The sequence below is a fragment of the Pagrus pagrus genome, assembly GCF_965226575.1.
Source record: "Pagrus pagrus genome assembly, chromosome: 17".
NCBI lineage: Eukaryota > Metazoa > Chordata > Actinopteri > Spariformes > Sparidae > Pagrus > Pagrus pagrus.
In genome coordinates, this window is record NC_140201.1 from 12,859,712 (window position 1) to 12,878,935 (window position 19,224).

The 19,224-nt window shown below is 40.6% G+C and overlaps 3 protein-coding genes across 4 annotated transcripts in view; all 3 read right to left on the bottom strand.

Annotated features, from left to right (window-relative positions):
• Window positions 1-172: 172 nt before the first annotated feature.
• On the bottom strand, window positions 173-3,928 carry LOC311273227 (nuclear transport factor 2-like). 2 transcript variants are annotated; one of them, XM_084380176.1, is made up of 5 exons: window positions 3,818-3,928; window positions 2,110-2,230; window positions 1,837-1,908; window positions 1,562-1,660; window positions 173-492 (listed from the first exon to the last, which is right to left on the bottom strand). In XM_084380176.1, the coding sequence occupies exons 2-5, from the start codon at window positions 2,212-2,214 to the stop codon at window positions 376-378; spliced, it is 393 nt and encodes a 130-aa protein (XP_084236302.1). In that variant the 5' UTR covers window positions 2,215-2,230; window positions 3,818-3,928; the 3' UTR covers window positions 173-375. The 2 variants fall into 2 exon arrangements, with proteins under 2 accessions (XP_084236302.1, XP_084236303.1); XM_084380177.1 differs by having other exon boundaries at window positions 3,795-3,893.
• A 1,063-nt stretch (window positions 3,929-4,991) lies between these two features.
• bloc1s4 (biogenesis of lysosomal organelles complex-1, subunit 4, cappuccino) lies at window positions 4,992-10,092 on the bottom strand. Its single transcript, XM_084378732.1, has 5 exons — window positions 8,928-10,092; window positions 6,905-6,976; window positions 6,718-6,819; window positions 5,961-6,095; window positions 4,992-5,745 (listed from the first exon to the last, which is right to left on the bottom strand). The coding sequence occupies exons 1-5, from the start codon at window positions 9,255-9,257 to the stop codon at window positions 5,647-5,649; spliced, it is 738 nt and encodes a 245-aa protein (XP_084234858.1). The 5' UTR covers window positions 9,258-10,092; the 3' UTR covers window positions 4,992-5,646.
• Window positions 10,093-12,012: 1,920 nt separating this feature from the next.
• Window positions 12,013-19,224, bottom strand: part of pard6gb (par-6 family cell polarity regulator gamma b) — a 35,626-nt gene continuing 28,414 nt past the window's right edge. Inside the window, exon 3 of the mRNA XM_084378730.1 lies at window positions 12,013-13,644. Coding sequence (XP_084234856.1) covers window positions 12,569-13,644 — 1,076 coding nt within the window. The 3' untranslated portion in view covers window positions 12,013-12,568. The remainder of the gene's footprint in view (window positions 13,645-19,224) is intronic.

Below are 19,224 nucleotides of genomic sequence, written 5' to 3' on the forward strand. Positions count from 1 at the left end.
CTACATTATAAAACCACAGTCTTCACAGTAAGACGACGACACAGTTCCTGAAAATGACTGACACTTTACACTCACTATTACTACTAATGACTCATTTTACTACTGCCTTCTGTCATAGGGGAAGAAATGAGTAAACCACGTACAGCTATTTGGCAAAGAAAGGGAACAAAAGTAGTGTTTCAGTGTGATAAATTCTTTTAATGAACAGCAATGTAATTTGATATCTTTGATACAAAAGGTATGCTTATAGATGTATTGTAAACATGGAGGAACTTTGCATATAATTCCATGTGTTTTCAATGACAGCATGACCATAGTTTGACCGGAGTCAGAGCTGGATGTCGATGTGTGTGTGAGCCAACAAATCCAAACTGGCTACACTGGTATGTTGTGGATCCCCAACCGGAACACGTCATTTGTGCAGGCCCATGCGCAGTTCTGGCTCTTCAGCATAAACACTTGATGAAAGGCCATTGGTGGATCATCATCTACCTGTTACAGAAAAAAAAATGTGTAAGCACAATAATGACAACCCAGAGTTCAACTTTTACCAATAATAATAAATACCCTCAGCTGTCTTTTATGAGTAAAATAATCAACATTCTGCTAATCAGCCCCCATGAGTGTAAATGCAACCTCTCGGTCCAACAGATCAGGCATTAATGTCTTTTCTCTCTCCTTGCTCTTCTCTCTGCTCTGGCAGCAGAAATAGCCTTACACTACTTTAAGATGTTAAAGAGAATTACATTTTCATAACAAGTTTGTTAACCATCAGACAAAGTCTTGCTTAAAATTATAGCTGGTGTTTCGACAGCATCTTGGTCCATTCTGTTAACCCAACTGTATACATTTCACCTTCCTGAATATCACTTTAAGCTATAGCTTTAGCTGAATTTCATCTGATTTAATATTAAGTACTTAATTCATGGTTCTGATGATGTTGCTTGTAACTATTCTGACCTTTTCGCTGATAACCCAGAGTTTACTGACTCAGTTTCCTGATACCAGTTATCCACGATGGTTAATGTTAGACTCAGTGGAGCCAGGTGAACCAGACCAGAACCTTGCCAGCCCAAATCCATCTTTTGGTATATCCAGATTATATCAATATCAATTTTAGGAAGTCTAGACTGCAAAAAAAACATGTGAAATGCTAATTGGATCCTAACCACATCTAGAGGTGGTTTGAAATGAGATTCAAATTCGGATTTATAAGAATGAGTCTCAGTGTAGAAGCTATGGCTGCTCAAATAAGACAACACAGAGAACTGAGGACAGTCACACTGAAATAAACTGTCTGCTTTGCAAATTGACAGCGTGATTGTTTGGAGGACAAGATGATGGATTTTTGTTTCTCATGCCAGCCAGTTGTGTCACCAACAAACTCAGTGGCTGACCTACATCGTTTCCGTGTCTGGACACAAAAATCTGATCTGATCACTACCAAATAATAATAATAATAATATTGCCTGCAGTCTTAAGATAACCAAAGTTGAATTATCTTGATGATACAGGCCCCAGGTGAAGACCCATGGTTATTAACAACAATGTACCAGCTTACCTTTAACTGTCCAAACACCATGATGAGGATACAGCCGTCTATCGTGGGCTGGAAGTCTTGTTCTGTGATAATGTGCTTAATAGTCTTGAAGGGCAAGCTCTGGATGGAAATGAATTGGAAACAATAGTATTAATGGAATATCCACACACAAAACACACAAAAAGAGCTTTGGACTGCAAGCTTCAAGTGATTGGCTCTGCTCCTTCTTTTCCTTATTTATCATTTGCCTGTTAAGGAAGTTTTGTGGGGTGTGATTAATACACACCAATACTTACTGCTAATTTGCTAGCAATGGCTTCCCTCCCTTGATAAGGTGATCCTTCCCATGTCAAACAGGCTTCAGGAGACTAAGTGAAAAAAAGGTTCACATCAAATGAATGCACACAATAATTTCTTTCATCATTACATCATAGCATTCTCAACAGTAACTTCAGCTGTGAATGACAAGTGTGATGGAATCTGGTTCATCAGCGCCGATATCACATGTTGATGGTTCATATTTTGACTTTATCTAAATAGCAATAATTAAATGGATTTAAAAAACTTACATATAGGTTACCCAGTTCCATCCTGTTGGTATTGTCAAACCGGCTGTAATATTCTTGGACAAAGCCCTCTCCAATGTTTTGCCATATTTCTTTGTTGCAAGCCATGTGTTAAGCTTTAGATCTGTGAGAGAGAAGAGTCTCATCATTAGCAGTCAGACACACTTTATAAACACCACATACGTAAAAGTAACTCAGGAATGATGGTATGAAATAAATACTAGACATGGATTAGGGACACACAATGAAATGCAATATAATCAAAATTGCAATATAGCTAAATGCAAAAAAGTTGCATTTTTTTGATAAAGTATTATTATGAAGTACTGGAGTGCTGCAGAGATGTCCTGGCCTACAAAACTTGTTCTCCAGATGTGAGAAAACATGTTTGTTCTTTACAGACCCCGACAAATGTCCCATTGTCATATTTTTTCAGTGAAAACGAAAATTGTGATGCTAAAATGATAATTCTCATATATGGAAATATCTGTCAAAAGAGTCACAGCATGATTTTTTACCATATCATGCAGCCCTAATATGGATCAAGGGAAGGAAGGCAACACATGCATCAAGTAAAAAGCTACTGAAAAGGAAAGAATGTACTTTAAAATACCAATTTTTCTATTACTTACACAATCATAACAACTTCTCTGATAATAATTAAAAGCTCAGACAGAAAGTCTTGGTATATTTTAATATAATCCATTAAAAAACCCCCACATGAATTTGTGTAAATGAAGCTGCAAAAAACAATATCTTCATTCCTACTACTGCTTCTTACATGTCTATTCTGCTGCAGGTTAACTCCACCCTCATGTTGCATTGTGACCCTTCATTTTGCACACTACAAGTTAATAATTACAAGACAGAAAATGTCGAGTGTTGATAGATTAAAATATGAGACCAGTACAAATCAATATGACTGCATCCCTTTGTCAAGCTTCACGGTCTTCATAAAGATTATTACAGATGCATTTTCATAAAGGCATTATAAAAACATGGAATAACCGTCCCTAAACTATGAGCGATTTGATGGTAGGTGATCCATGAAGGCTGCCCCACGACCAGCCCACCCACATCGTGAACAAAAAGTTAGCTTAACTATTGTAGTTACTATATTTTGTTAGCTGTCTCTCCTGTTCTGGGATATAACATACTGTGAATATGAATAAACAGCTATGTTAAAGGGAAGTAGTAGTGCATTTCTGCTGTCGATTGTAACGATAAGTGAGATTACTCCAATGACAACAACACGAATTAAAATTTATATCGCTTAATTCGTTTTTATGAAACTAGCTAGTCGCACAATGACTTGACAGGACGTCTCGATTTGTAACTTAACGTTAGCCAAAAGTCACGAAGCTCGGTGGAGAATAAACACAATTTCAGGTCCAGCAGAAGTCACATCCGAGCTATAACGGGACTTGTGGAGGTTGGCTTGGACACTACGGCCAGCATTGAATGGCAAACCACCCCGTGTGCACTGTTCAACAACGGGACCCACCGCCATCAACTAAAACGAACCGAACTTAAGGCTAACGGTTAGCATTAGCGCACCGCTCCATTGGCGTTCCCCGGAAACGCTCCGTTAAACGATGACTGCCGTTATAGTCGTCTCGACAAAACCGTGTCACTACAGTTTGGGACGTTGTTGTTGAGAAGCACTTCGCTTAAAAACAGTACTTTACCGTGTCTGTAAGTTTGAGCTTACTTTTTCAATCAGAGCGCAAACCAGCGTGGAGACAGATCCAGTCAGCTCGAGGCTGAATAGGGTTCCCGCTTCCTCCGAGTCATGAGAAAACTGTGACGTCGCTTGCAAACTGACCAATGAAGGCCATCAGTTTGGTCAGGGTAACAGTGGCCCTGAGTACAGCCTGTCAGGAGCGCTGTCCTCCCCAACAGGACCATTACTGACCAACATGGATGGTTGGATCTCAATACTAGCAAAGGAGGTGTGATGTGTAAACAGAATACGGGGAAGGATGCCTAACCCTATCAAGAGGAGTGGAGTGATAGGCCTCATGCTATTATTAACGGAAATAAACTGAAGCTATGGCCAAGATTGAAGGAATAGAGATAGATCAGTGAATAAGGCTAACAACAAATGATGATGCCTGTAAAGATAATACATTAGATTTTTTCTTTTTTTAAACATACACATTACGCAGGTATGTTATATGTATCTTCCAGGCCTATTTATTATCCAGATATATCCAATATTTCCAAATGTGATCTACAAAAATACAATTTAACTGTAATAAGTGAAAGCAAATGGTTAGCTGAAACTATGTGGGGCAATGTGGACATTTTATATGCCAGGCATTAAACATAAATTATTAAAAACTTTGTTAACTACAAGTATTTATGAACGGAGATCGATCATCGCACTAACCATCAGACTCAACAGAATGGCGCAGCTCCATAAAAACAAAATGGTGATGCAACGTTGTCCTCAATGCTGCTGTGTTACCATTGCTGTACACTCGTTCTTGAACATCGTACAGACCGTAAGGAGCGAATAACACAGGGAGCGCAATGATCGTGCGGCTGTGCTTCCTGTGATCGATTGTTCATGTCAGGGGCCGGCCCTGAGGGAAACAAACAGTAATGGGACATGCAACAAATAAATTGTCTCAAAAAATCTTTATGATTCCTTTAAAAACATAAAAGAAAAATCAATCTGTAAAAAGAACACCTTTATTTCTAACTATTTTGGCAAATAATGGATCATAGCTGGGATGATTTTATGATTGAACCTTGTTGGAAAGGCAAGGGCCACATCACATCTCTACCCTGAGGTGCTTCCGGTTATTGTTTCAACACTCAGTCGCAGTCAGCCCAAACTTTGATTCATCAGACAGTCTGACTCGAGAAACTAACACAAATCATCTATAGTGTGCTTTTATTGAAAAGGTGCCATCAAAGATGGAGCCCCATATCAATGAGACAACTGTCATCCATAGCCAGTAATGTCAGACTAGCAGTAAAGTGAATATTTTGAAATGGAAGACATTAAATGCTTAACTGGATGAGATCGATATTGCTTGGGGAAAGTGATAAGACATTAGAAATACAGATTAACTCATAACAGCGTGCAGGTCTTTACAAACACCAGTAACAGGAATGTAATTTATAAAAAAGCTGGGTTAATTCATCATGTAGTACATCTTAAGATCTTTACACCTCCTCCAATTGTACCTTCTTTAGAGTGTCCTATTGGCAACAGAGATCTGACATTGTTTTTCTTCACAAATAGTGAAAACAAGACTGGCAGAAATAAGACCCATTTAGGCACTTTTAAAATCATTTTGCTACACAGTTCAGTGCTTGTTGCTGCCATGAAAACGACACTCAAAAACGCAGAAAGTCTTTGCGCACTTGACTTCCAGTGACTTGTTCAGAAAAGGCTACTATTGCTTTGTTGAGGCCACCGCACCAATAGATCCTCCTGCAATGGATGGCAGTAAAAGTTGTCTCTATAGTTTCACCCAACAGGCCTCTGAGGTTAGAACCAAGTTATGTGTTTAATGTTCTTGTGTGTCACTGCTCTGGCTGTGATGTGAAATAATCATCTGTCCGGAACACGCTGGGGATATCTTGGCGCTGTCGTGGTGCTGGTCTTCTTGGGCTGGCGGGTTTCTGTGAGTGAAGGGATACAAAATTAATTCTTATATCCAACAGCAACAACAACTGATTTTAAATGTTCATCGGAAAGAGGTTTCTGTTCAACTCAAGCGGTTTCGCAGCATACTTCTCTTGTTATTTCACGATTGTTGATGACAATTCATAGTTACTGAGCAATCACACTGACAATGTACAACTAAAATTTAACAAATGTATGATGGAGCTCTCACATTTAAGAAGCCTGGGACACTCATTGTGCGGAGGATCTTCTTGAAAGCACCGGGTAGTGTTCCTAGTTCTCCCTCTGCCTGTGTGACCTGCTCCTCCATCGCGTTGACATTGGCTCCCACCATCTTTACAAAGGCCTGCAGACACAAAGAATATTACCAGAAAAAGCTGCTTATAATGAGATTATTTCCAACAATATTTGAGAAAAATATGCTTTTCACACTGTCCTTGTCCCCAGGCTAAGGCAGCTGTTAGCTACAGGAGAAGAAATCGTTCACACTGGCACATTCCAAAGTGAGCTAAACCCTAACTTTAGGAATGGACAAGACAAACGCCATGTGAAAGACAAAACTTTCCTCACGTCTTATTTTTATGTTTTGGGTTGCATCATCATCAGTGACTCAGTGGGTGTGAAAACTATTCGGACTTGAAAACAGGAACATACTGCACACCTTAACCAGTGTTTACTTCCCCTGTTAGAAACTGAAATGGTCATCTAAAAGAGTTGACCTCATTCATCATATCTCTCTGAGATTTTCCTCTTGTGAGGAGGACATCTGCACACACATCCTGACTACATCAGGGTAAAACACAGGTTTCATATTATATTCATTTTAGAATCCCTGAATTTGCTTTGGAGACAAAAGGCCATTTACTGGATCAAGAAACAAAACAAAAACACCAAGCTTACAAAACAAAATATTTTGTATAAAGTGGTAGTAACCCCTTCAACCTTGCAAAGTTAAAATGATAATTTACCTCTAACTTATCAATTCTTCTGTATATCTGTCTCATTTCATCAGACTTCTGCTGGATTTGAGGTAGGTTTTCATTCACTATCTGGGAGGTATCATTACGGATCTGGAGGAAAAACACAAAAGGATGTGAGAAAAATATGCATGTAATTCAATAAAAATGACATACTTTAATGTGTAACTTAGCGTACCATATCCAGCATTCCAACAAACTCATCTACTCTTGTCAGCATCTCTTCTAAGCTCTTCTCCAAACACAGGATCTACAGGAGAAATCATTAAAAGGACAGGCTGTTAAAACATTACACACTCTCACACACACACACACACACACACACACACACACACACACACACACACATTAATTATGTACACACCAAAGCTGCATCAAATGAACAGAGCCAGCTTAGGACTTATGCGTTTCTGTGCACGTCAAATCAAGTCACACTCGTTACAACTGGAATTCAATAAACTGTTTGAAAAAGGGGTCAGTCTGAAACACAGGGCCAAAACACAGGGGCCTTTGTCTTCCTACAGGGCCAGCTAGCTAGCTCAGCCTCTTTATAAATTGGTGGAGGAGTGACAGCAATCTGGTCAATCAGCCATCATGAGTAAAGCTTATGAAATTAAGTCAGTTTCTACAAAATAAGACAATAATCACCCTAAGCTGAAAAAATCTTGTTGGTGTCTGTGACAGTATATCTAAACTGGAAATATTTGACTGTCGGGTGTACAGTTAGGAAGCAGAAAACAAGAGTTGTGGAGTCTTGTCACATGACTTGGATTCAGTCAGTCTTGAGGCATGAATGACTTTAGACCTGGAAAAAAAAATCTGTCATGATTTCAACACCAAAGTCACAAGACCTTACTTGGGCATTATATTACAGTCTATGCATGTACTTCTACCAGATCATATCCCTCCTGAGCCACAGAAGGCAATATACAATTGTGGTATTCCTCATGAATAATAAACTGAACTTCCTGGAAAACTGTGTATTTGTTTTGTGAATTTATGAGAGTTACTGTTATGGTGCTTAGAACTTTAAAATTACGTTAAATTTGGTGAAGTACTTAAGACTCAAACGTAAGAAAAAGATCTACAAGGGCACATTTATGCCACATGCAATCAATGTGGTCAACCAGTTACAGTGTTACAGTGAACACTATGGGTATGAATGCATGACTGTTGTACAGTTAAGAGATCTTTGTTTTATTGATGTGTCTTGTTTTTCCCTTTTAAAAAGGGGCACTATGTAGTATTGGAGAAGAAATTCAAACTTAGAATTTTAGTATTTACGATATTAATTAGGTAACAATACAAACTCAGAAATATTGATGTTTTCCATAACTGAATAAACAAGCTGTTGTCAGAGGAAAATAACGTCCCCACAACACTCTTTGAAGCTAGAAATGTGGCAGGGTCCGCCACATATAAACAAATTAAAACAGTCCTGAATTGTGTTGTCCTTTGAGGTCGGTTTGTTTATTAAGTCATGAACAAAGACACATTGTTTATTTAGACATAAAAATAAAAAAAATCCGTCAATGAAGGGCTTTCTCTTCTGATTCACATTTCTTCCCCAAAACTACAAGTTATTCTAAGCATTACTGTCAGGTAACACTTTCTAATCTTTCTAATCATTATGGTCAATTAAACTTTAGGTTATAGTTATTTCATTGTTGTTTCACTGTCAAGCAATTGTAAAGGTTTATAAAGATGTTTATAGGGGACTTCTCAGTATTTACTAACCATTTACAAAGTATTGTAAGCAGCATTCACAACTATAACGGTTTAAAGGCATTTCATTGCTTGTTAATTGTTGTGAAATAACTGTTAACTAAAGTTGAATTCACTATAGATTTACCATTCATTTAGTTTGCTCATTATAAGTTTTACAACGTGTAAAGTACTACGAAGTGCACACTAGTCACTTTATAGTCAAGACTTTGGCGCTTCTTGTAAAACAGTGACTTCTAGCACAGATGCCGTCACAGCTCGAACCAGTGGCGGCTAACCAGTCACGTCACCAGCTCAGTGTCGCCTAGCAACCACTTTTTTTTTGCCGAGAAAGACTGCAGTGCTCGTTACTTGAACCGCACCGTTACTTGTGTATATTGCAGTGTGTACTACGCTACAGCTACTTCGTAAACACGCTAGCGTTCACTTAGCTAGCTAGTACGTGACTAGCTCTACATGACTTCGTGAACACAAACCTCTTCTCCAGCTGTCGCCCTGATGTAGGAGGAGTAGCTGAGGGCGGTGTGTCTCAGGTCCTCTTCGTCCTGCTCTGAGAGGTTCTGGACGGGTGTCCCGGGCTCTGCTGCTGCTGCTGCTGCATCGTTGAGACTCGGGCTCTGAGAGATAACATTAGCTGCTGCGCCAAAGCTGGGGCTCTGCGACACGGTCCCGCTGCTGAGGATCTCGCTCACCATGGACAGACTGCTCGCACTTTGGGAAACGATGCCGCTGTCTCTGCTTATCTCAGCGCTGGACTCCTCCAAGGGAGACAGCAGGCCCACCCTGTCCACTCGGTGATGGTCCATGTCTCCTGTCTTTCTGAGCTACTGCCGTGTTTTGCCCTGTCAACTGACCGGATCACGTGTGATGTGCAGCCGACGGTGGCTCATGAGGGTCAAAAAAAGCGCAGCGTGCAATGAAAGTTGAAAACCCTTTCACTTTCTAGTCCACTTTACTGTGCTTTGAATGTTGAGCACATGTATGATCGAAGTAAAAAAAACTAAACATAAAACATATTTCTAAACTCTAAAGCAAGTCGAAGACAGAGAGATCATCACAAACACTGTGATATGAATCTTTAATTGGGGTGTTTGATGAAAAATAGGCTTGAAGGGAAGTTGTAATAAACGGGTGGACAGGGTAATAGTTGGTAAAAGGGTGTCAAAAGAGATCAAACTAATAATCAGAAAACAAATGACTTTTGAACAAGAAAGGCACAACATTATGGTGATGTGTCTGATAGTTTATAAAAAAAAAAGTCATCTCATATTTAAAATTACAAAAGCCAAACATCAGGGATGACTGTTGAAAAACATTTTGTCCCATAAATTGCAAAATGCACATGTCAGTATTTTGCAATCTGTATTGTACCTTTCATGAGATACCATGTCATTGCAATTGCAGCCAGCAGATGGCAACCAGAGTTGCTGCATGACAATGGACCGCAGTGGTCTGCAGAAGTCTGATGCAGCAGAGGCATTAACTATGGCATTGTTTAAAAAAGTTCATCACACCTTTAAAAAAAAAACCCAAAACAAAACAAGATAACCTTCTGCATCTCAGACCAGATCAGTTTATTTGGAGTGAAGATGTAGCGATGAAGTCCCTTCAGTATAAAATATGCATTTAGAAACATAATTGTTTTTTGCACATAAACATTTGAATTTCATTTATTTATTTTACTTGAATAATATTAGCTTTTTCAGACTTTGTAAGCTTTAATCAATCTACACTTGAATCTCAAAACTGCCAGCTCAGCATCTGTCACACATCAGTGCTAAAACTATTTGAATTACAAGGATCTAAAGCATGTGCACATCCTCTGCTGATATTAACTCAATAATTCATATGTAGGTTGAATAGGATTGAAAATTAGGCTTTAATGCCCTGCTAGCAACGACTGATTGTGTAACATCTAGAGGTTTGGGTCAAATCTGCTGATCAATGGTGCAGACTCCAGCCAAAACAGACTAGATGTGGGGTCAATGATCTATAAGCTGTTTGAGCATCTTGAGTAAACACAACAGACAAACATTCATTAGCAAAGAGGTGAAAGCTGCTGCTAGAGGGCCTCCTGACCCAGAACACAGCTGCATTCCTGCCACAAGTCTGTGTTGAATCTATCAGCTGTGGCGCACAGCCAGAGGATGATAAAGACTGGTTATATCTGGAAAAAGGAATTCAACCTTCAGTTCGTCCATCTTCCCTCTGATGTCTGCAGCAAATTATTTTGTGATGTGTCCTACCCACTTCCCTTCAGCCTGACAGCTGCCTCCAACAGGCATGGACTTGTTGCGTTCAGCTGCAGATTTACACGCCTGGAGTGAGGTGAAAGTGACAATCAAAAATGCTCTTAATTGTTCATCACCTTTGAAAAGTCATATTATCAGTAAACAGTGTGGTTCCTCCCAGTTTGCTGTAGGTACTGAGGTTGTCAACATCATCACGGTTTTACTGATGCTGCAGAACTGTAATAACACTACCAGTAATCGAACGCCCCTTACGAAGTGTTTTGTGGATATGCATTCCTCGTCTACAGATGCTGCTGTTGGGGAAGAAAGTAGGATGTCAGCCTCTGCTGTGATTACTTGCTTTGTTGACTGAGTCATTGAAGAGCTTCTGACTTTTGGCTCCGATATGCTGAAACCATAGCTGGATGTTTTGTGTTGCTTGTTCCTCCCAAAACCCACATTCAAGCTGATCTGGAAATATCTCTGGATGATACGCCGTCTTTGTTTGGACACTCTTTTTCTACTAAAGCTGCATCTACTGTGTTTAGGAGACAAAGCCTTTCTCTGGTGAAATAAATGATATAATAGTTGATTTCAGCCCACACAACTAAGCAACTAAGTGATAAAATTGAGGATTAAATAAAGACAAATTGAATCACACAGATGTTCGTCTGTCAGTAGAACAACTTATCTTTTAACCGTTTGACTCAATTAACAATTATTTTTAGAGTCGATCAGTCTGCTGTTTATTTTCTTAATTAATCAACAAGTAGAAAATGGTGAAAACTGTCGAGTAGCGTTTTCAAAAGCGCACCCCTTAAATATCTCAAATATTTTCAGTTTACTTTCATACTAGAAGAAGGAAACAAGAACATATCCACATTGAGGGAGCTGGATTCAGAGAATTTTGACTTTTTTCAATAGAAAATAATTATGCAAACCATTTAATCAGTGATGAAAATAGCTGCCAATTCATTTAATGGTTGACAATGTAAATATTAAACACTGAAGCTATAGGGTCAAAGAATGTTTGCCTTTCTCCTTTTATGCAAGTCCTTATACATCACTGACTGTCTTCAATTCTGAAATGGTATATTTCAAAAGAAAATAGTTTTGACCATTAGTGGTAAAGAATATAAACTAGTTGTAGATATGAAGTTGTTGTATCTTCAAAATAGAAGTATTATCCACATCCTCACAGGTTCAATAATAGTGGCTATTCAAATGAGAGCAGCTTCAAAACAATGTCTACACTTGAGGAGTCATTGACTTCTTAATCACAATCATGAATGTAACGCTGAACCAAACATCACCTTTCTACTTTGCAAAATTGTGAGACTTAGAATAATTTATTGGAACAGATACAAGGATTTGATCACAATCATCAAGGCATAAAAGAACTATTAAAAAAAAAAAATCATACTCTACACAGCATTTTATCAGAATATAAGAAATATAGATTTACTCTTTAAAAACATCCAAAAGCAACCCCAAGTTGGTCCCAGTAATAAGAATGAAGAGGATCTTAATAAAAGTGGTCACTAACAAAAGATATTAGGCTGTAGGCACATTCAGAACTCTAGGTTACAGTGGACTCGCCAAAAACAGTTTGTTCTGATGCTTATTACATACATACGTACAAATCTTTTGATGTAAGACAAAGACGACTTAAAAAATACAGGAATATTTACAATACATTTTCCTTGTTTCCTGGCTTGTAACTTCCTGTTATCAATTATCTTGTAAAAACAAACAGAAGTTACAAAATTAGTATCCGACAAAACGCGCTCGTGCTCATGTTTATCCGGCCTGGTGTTCCAGTTTTAGTCTCTGAGCAGTTGGGATGTTTGTCTGTGTGTGTGTGGGTGTGGGTGTGTTTATAAGTATTATAGTGTAATGACAGTGCCATCCTCCTCCACCCCTCCTCTGGGCAGTGCAAGACTGTGTCGTGGGTCCGTTTTCATGGAGCTGAGGATTTTGTGCAGGCTGCCGTTGCTGTGGCGGAGGGCTGGGTTGCTGCTGTGATGGGGAGGCTGTACGTGGTGATGGCGGTGCTGGGACTGTTGGTGCGGGTTGTGCTGGAGGTTCAGGTCTCTGTGGAGTTGGTAGCTGAGGCTGCTGTGTTGGTGGTGGTGATGGGACCCTCCATTGAGGCTCACCTGGGAGTGGAAGGAGGCGGTGGAGACCACCGACGAAGGACGTGTGGGAGGGCTTGGCGGTGCCGCTGGGCCTGAAGCCGTCGTTGGCGTCTGCTGGTGCGTGCGAGACACAGTGGACGCTAGGGAAGCGTTGGACCTCTGAGACGGTCGTTTGAGGCTGCTCTCAATGACGATATCGGTCTCTTCGTCGCTCTCCAGGTCGTCTTGGTACCCATGTGCTCCAGAGGACATCACCCCCACTGAGGCCACTGACAAACTCGGGTAACCAGTCGACCCGCTGCTGTCAGACGACTGGCCTGAGCTCCCAGAGATCCTGCTGCTGCGGACCACATTATTGCGCTGGTTCACTGGCTTAACCGTCACGATCAGGTTGTGGCTGTTGGCGATCATCATATCCGTTACCTGATCCAAGGACTTCCCAGTCACCTCTATGCCATTCACCTCCAGCACCTCATCATTAACCGCCAGCAGCCCGGTGCTCTCCGCCAACCCTCCGGGCACCAGCCGAGATATGAAGATGCCTGGGACCTTCTCAAGCCCGTGTGGCGTTACCCGCACGCTGGTTCCATCTCTGATGTAAAAGCCCAGCGGTTTGTCCGAGCCGTGGCGATACAGTCGAACACGGCGATGAGATTCGGGCAGGATGTCCACATCGATGATGGAGGAGACGGGCCGGAAGTCCTGGGGCATCCCAATGCGGATGTGTGGCCGTTTGCGGTTGACGTCATTATTGCGCAGCGCCACCACCGCCTTCTTCCTACGAGTTATTGTGTTGGTGCCGAAGTTAGCATAGTCGACCTCTTCTGCAAAGATAGAAAGAGACAGAAACAAAGAGTATTAGAAATGATATGTTCAGTGCTCCGGTTTAATCATTGTTAAAAAGGTGCAGTAGGTAATTCTGTAGAAAGATAGTTTATAGGTCTTCAAATACTGAAGCTTTGTGTGAAAGCGTCAGTATTTGATGACCTGGGAATGACACTCAACAATCAACTATCTTTCTACAGAACTGTCGTGCAGGCAACACAGGTTGAAAACATTCTCTCTTCCATGTGTACCCCATATGTAAAGAGGGAACAAGGAAAAAGGAAAACTAAACTACTTTAAAGCACAACAAGATTGAGAGGGAAGGATTTGGAAAGTTAAAACAAACAAGTTTTCCATCCTGGAACTACAAAACCTGTACATGAACACTGCATTCTTTGCCTTTAAATCAAACCACCTGCCTTACAAACTCAAAAACCTTTGTTCAAACTGTGCACAGATGTGCTTGAAAATACTTTTCCTGTGAACGACCCACTAATCATTTATACAGATTTTGTGACATAACACAGTTCTTATTACTGCAGCCATTAATGAGGCCTGAATGCTTGCCGGTTTGCTCTACGACGGAGTTAAGCATAAAGCCAACGTGTATATATCAATAACGACATGGGAGCATGTCAGCTGGATTCACATAGGGCTAATACTGAGACTCTTGCTGTGTGCATGTTCTTATAAAATGCTGAGTGTGCAGAGCATTCCTGCCTGTGCTGACAGAGGTGAACCACCCTTCTGCTACCAGGCTGCAGCTGTAGGGATCCAGTGTGCAGTTCTGCACCCAGATACACAGTCACATACATGTACTATCCTTGGTAAATTCTTGCAAAAAAGTACTTGCTGTGTACTTACTACAATTAAAAGTCAACAGAGACCGCAAAGGGTGTAATGCAATGTGGAAAGAATAAGCTGTGAGGGAGGTCAGTTTGGGATCTCAGTTGAAACATGATGTTCCCAACTAGAGATTTAGAGCAATCAATAAAACAATGAAAACCTTCATAGAAGACTTAATCACCCACGCAACGAGAGTGGCTTCTTCAGAACATAGCTGCCGCCTAACATGCACTGGCTTACATAAAGTAAAACAAAAGAGGGAGGACTAAGAAAAAAATACACCCTGAATGTATTCATTAAGTCGTGGTTCTGACACCGTGGGAGATGGTTAGAAACGATGCAGGGTGTGCTCCATAATGAAAACAATAATAACTTGATAGCTCTCTAATCTTCCCTCCTCAGGAAGACAGGAAATCTGGACCCAGCAAAGCCTGACGCGACAGGAAGTGAGGGTCCCCAGGCGGGAGCATCAGCTCCATGCACTTCCATGGCGACGGCAATGAGTCATCTTTGCCCTACTGTTTGGGACACCTGCTTTATGAAATTATTTGTGGGTGAGCGCACTGTAATTTTTGGCCCCGTCTTCAAAGTACACTGTTGAAGGAGAGAGGAGCGTCCGAGCGGAGCCAGCTGGCCAGTCGTCCCCTCCAGCCTCAGAGCAGCGTGGAGGTCTGCCATACGACTCCATATGCAATGCTGACTCATCACTGAATACGTTTTCTTCTTCGACCACCTCCTCCTGCTCCTCCTGAGCAGAATGTTGACTAAGCAGCATTTTTTTTTACTCCAGCTTCACAAATGAAATGTCTGGGGGAAAACTGTGAAATTCAGGAGAAATCAGGAGGAGAAAAAAAAGCAGCTTTTGTGGGTGTCAGCAGCGACACCAACCACAGCACACATGGGGAATTGGTGGTGACTAAATTGGGGAAAAATAAAAATGATAAATGAGTGAGTGAAATAGTAGATTGACGTCTCCTGGCGCAGCATGAACCAATGATGTCAAGTGCTCACAGACTCAGCCAAACTGCTGTGCCAAAAGTGCATTACACAAGATAAAGAAATAGACTGGAAAATTCCTTCTATTAACTTTTGCTGCTTTTTAAAAGCTTCTGAATATCATCAAACTAAGTAAATTGTATCCTTGATTTTCTGAGCATGTCATGGCAGACGCTGATTTGATTGAATCCAGAAAAGGCATTTGCTACAGGGCTGGAATTTCTGCCACAAGTGCAAGTCTTCCTGATGGGAACCATGTTGGAGGGGAATCGCCGCAGAGTCTCATTACAGGTCTATGGTATAACACCCTCCCTCCTTCCACACCCTCACCTCAGTCTGAAACTAACGCCCCGCACGACATCACCAGCTTACTTTGTAGGACAGATGATCTTTCAGTCAGAAATCCTAAGTGTACAACTATAATTACGCTTTCTATTTGTAATGTCAAACATGTGTTCCACAAAATCCCATAAGAAGCCCATGTTGGTGTAATTTGTTTAAAGAAACCTACAAATACAAAGACAAGCGGTGTGTTTCATACGTCCTAGGGCAATAGCTGAAGAGGGAAGATTGAAGTTAAGCTGAGCAGGGGTTAAATCTGGGGTTCAGATCACCTTGTGCTGATTATAAAGATCACAAATCAGTGCGAGCGCTACATGTTTAAGGGTCTGTGTCTAAATTATGTCTCGCCGATGTCCTTTATTGTTCAGCTATGTCACTAACAACGATACATCAAAATACATACACATCTCTTAACTTCATCCAAAAGTAAGACCAGCGACTCGAGAGAATTGTAGTTGTTCTCAAAGTAAATCAACTGAATGCAATCATCACATCTTGTAATGACGTCTGTTTAACTACCTAAAAAGTTCATTTAAGTCTCATGTGTCACGTACGTGACCCATCTAGATAGTTACCAGACATCGAGTTATTCACAAAGTTTGTGGAAGAATGTGTGCCAAGTAAGTCAGGCATTCAACCACCACCAAAACAGGCGCAGGTGAAGCAGATAAGGGTTGGGCGATTGGGTATGATATCGGTGACTGGCTGAGTCCATTCCCGGTTGGTTCACTTGGGCATTTTTGTGGTCAGTAGCTGTTATTTTCGTATCCTCTGAGGAATGAGTGAGAGCCACTGCCCAGCGACTGACTCTCATTCAGTGAGATAACCCATTAGCACAAAGAGGCTAGCAACCCAGAGAGATGCAGCTGGCAAAAAATATTTTCACATCTACCTCTGTGAATTAAGGATTTATTTCAACCAAACCAAAGTTGGCAATTGTACTTAAAAGAGCCGTTCTTAAATCATTATCCGGTTCAGATTGCTAGTTTACCGACAGAAAAGTAGTCTCCAACTAATTTGGAAGGATTAATCATTTCTAAATTCTCTAATTTCTTTAATGGTAGTAAACTGAATCTCTTGGTTTGGACTGGTTGCTGAACAAATCTTGCAATCTGAAGACGTTGCCTTGTGATTAGCTCACCAGACCATCAATCAGTTAAATGAGAAAACAATCAGTAGATTTCATCTGATGATGAAAATAATTGGTAGTTGCAGTCATTACATTGCACTATGCCTTAAGTCAGAAGCATGACTGAAGCTACAGCAAATTCCCCTGGTAAGTAAAACCACTGGAGCATGATGGGATTACAATTTTTGAAGATGCCAAACAAATTAAGATGTCGAGTCGTAGAACCAGACAGTGGTAGCAGAACCCTGGAAGTCTGCAGGCCCGGGGTATTATATTCAGGACCAGTGTATTCAAACTGAAAAGAGTTTTTCCACTGCAAACTTAAACATTATGTTCTCTGCTACTGTGGGAGAAAGAACCTCTGCTGAACACATCCCGTAGTAGAAAATGTGTTGTTTCATAGTAAACCTGCATTTGCTTCTCCTAAAGTTTTAACTAAATGCAGTCTAGGGTAATCCTAGAAAATTACACCGCTTTTTAAATTACAGATCAAAAACATACTTTTTAAACAAGTCCAATCTCATAAAAGGTCACTGATCACTTCAAAGAAACTTTGAACTATCAGGTGCCACAGCTTTCTAGTCTGAACTCAATCCTACCAAGCGTGGGAGACACACAGACACACACACACACTCTGGCGCAGAGCTAAACTAAGTGAGCACGTTCCAGTCGATCACACAAAGGTTATCGTAACAACTCCTGACAAACCTAATCCCTGCTACACCGAAGCATGATGGGTAAGCCAATGTGAACCCGTTAATCAAAGACTGTCGGTTCACTGCCAGGCATTTGCAGGCTAAACAGCACATCAGATCAAAGCCTATTAGAGAAGCTTTGTGTTCCAATTAGCTGTTACTCAATATTTCCACAATGGTGTTTAGTCTCAAATGTAATTTACTAATCAGAGTGTATAAGAGAGTATAAAATGACAATTTAGGGGATACACAGGGAGGATGCAGGCACACACCAGCTGTTTGCATTTACTCTGAACTTTTCTAAATTCAATCAGGGAATTATACTCAAATTATGGCAAATAATGAGGCAAAATGCTGACAGGGACGAACAAAACCTTAATTCACTTAAATAACATTAAACATCTGTGGTAAAGATTTGGTCAGGGTAATATGAGAGCTGCCACACAGCTTGGTGGATAAAGAAATATTCCATGTAGCTATGTTTTCCAGCATTGTAAACCTACATTCTGTCTTGCAATACTGGCATAGAGTAATCCTGAAAAGGCGTGATATTCAGGAAATACTGGAGCTAAAGCCCCATGATGCCAGACAACACCAACTAACACGGCTCCAACCCACACAAAGTCGGGGGAAAGAGGTCAGAGGTGGAAAGCTAGCTTCTGGGTGACTTCGACATTCTGCTCTCTGCTGATGTGTGAATGCATGAGTCTGAATGTGTGTGTGTGTGTGTGTGGGCATGACACTCGAGGAATGTGGTGGTAAATGTAGTTGGAGATGTGTCCGAGCAGGTTGAAGACCTGCATAACTTCTCGAGACAGGCAGAGGCTGCTTTGAACCCAAAGCAACCGGCTATTTCAAGCTCGCCATGATACGGTTTAAGTAATGTGACCCATCACTGGCAGATTGCTAATCATTTTCACAGACACACTTGGTGCTAATTTAAATGAAAACTGAGAACAAGGTATTCACTGATATGTTTCTTCACCAGGGCCAATACCAATTAACTAACTGGCAAAAGATACAGAGGTATCTGCTGCCGTACCAACAGACTACAGAGCAGCTCGTTTTCCTCAGGCTGTGAGACTCCTCGATTTATCCTGCACACTCCACTCTATAAGAAAGTTTGTTTTTGTTGTTTTTGTGATGCAGCACAGAAGGACTCAAATTCAATAAATTAACCTTGTACCTTATAAGTAATCAAAGACACCGATAACAGATAAAAATAAAAGTAAAAATGAAAATCTTAGTGTCCAAATTTAGGATAACCAGTGATGTAATGTAACAAAATACATTTACTCAAACACAAAGTTGAGGTACTTTACTTGAGTATTTTTATTTTCTGCCATGTTGTACTTTTACTCCACACGTTTGTTTATTTGATACCTTTACTTGCTAATTACTTTGCAGATTCCAACTTTTCACTGTTGATGGGGTATTTATCACTCGTAAGGTATAATCAATCAGATAGTGTTGTGTGCGGGACATTAAGTGAGACTATAGAGAGTGGAGATAACAACAATCTGTCCACCTAAATTAGGGCTTGGCGATAGGGGTAAAATCAAATACCTCGA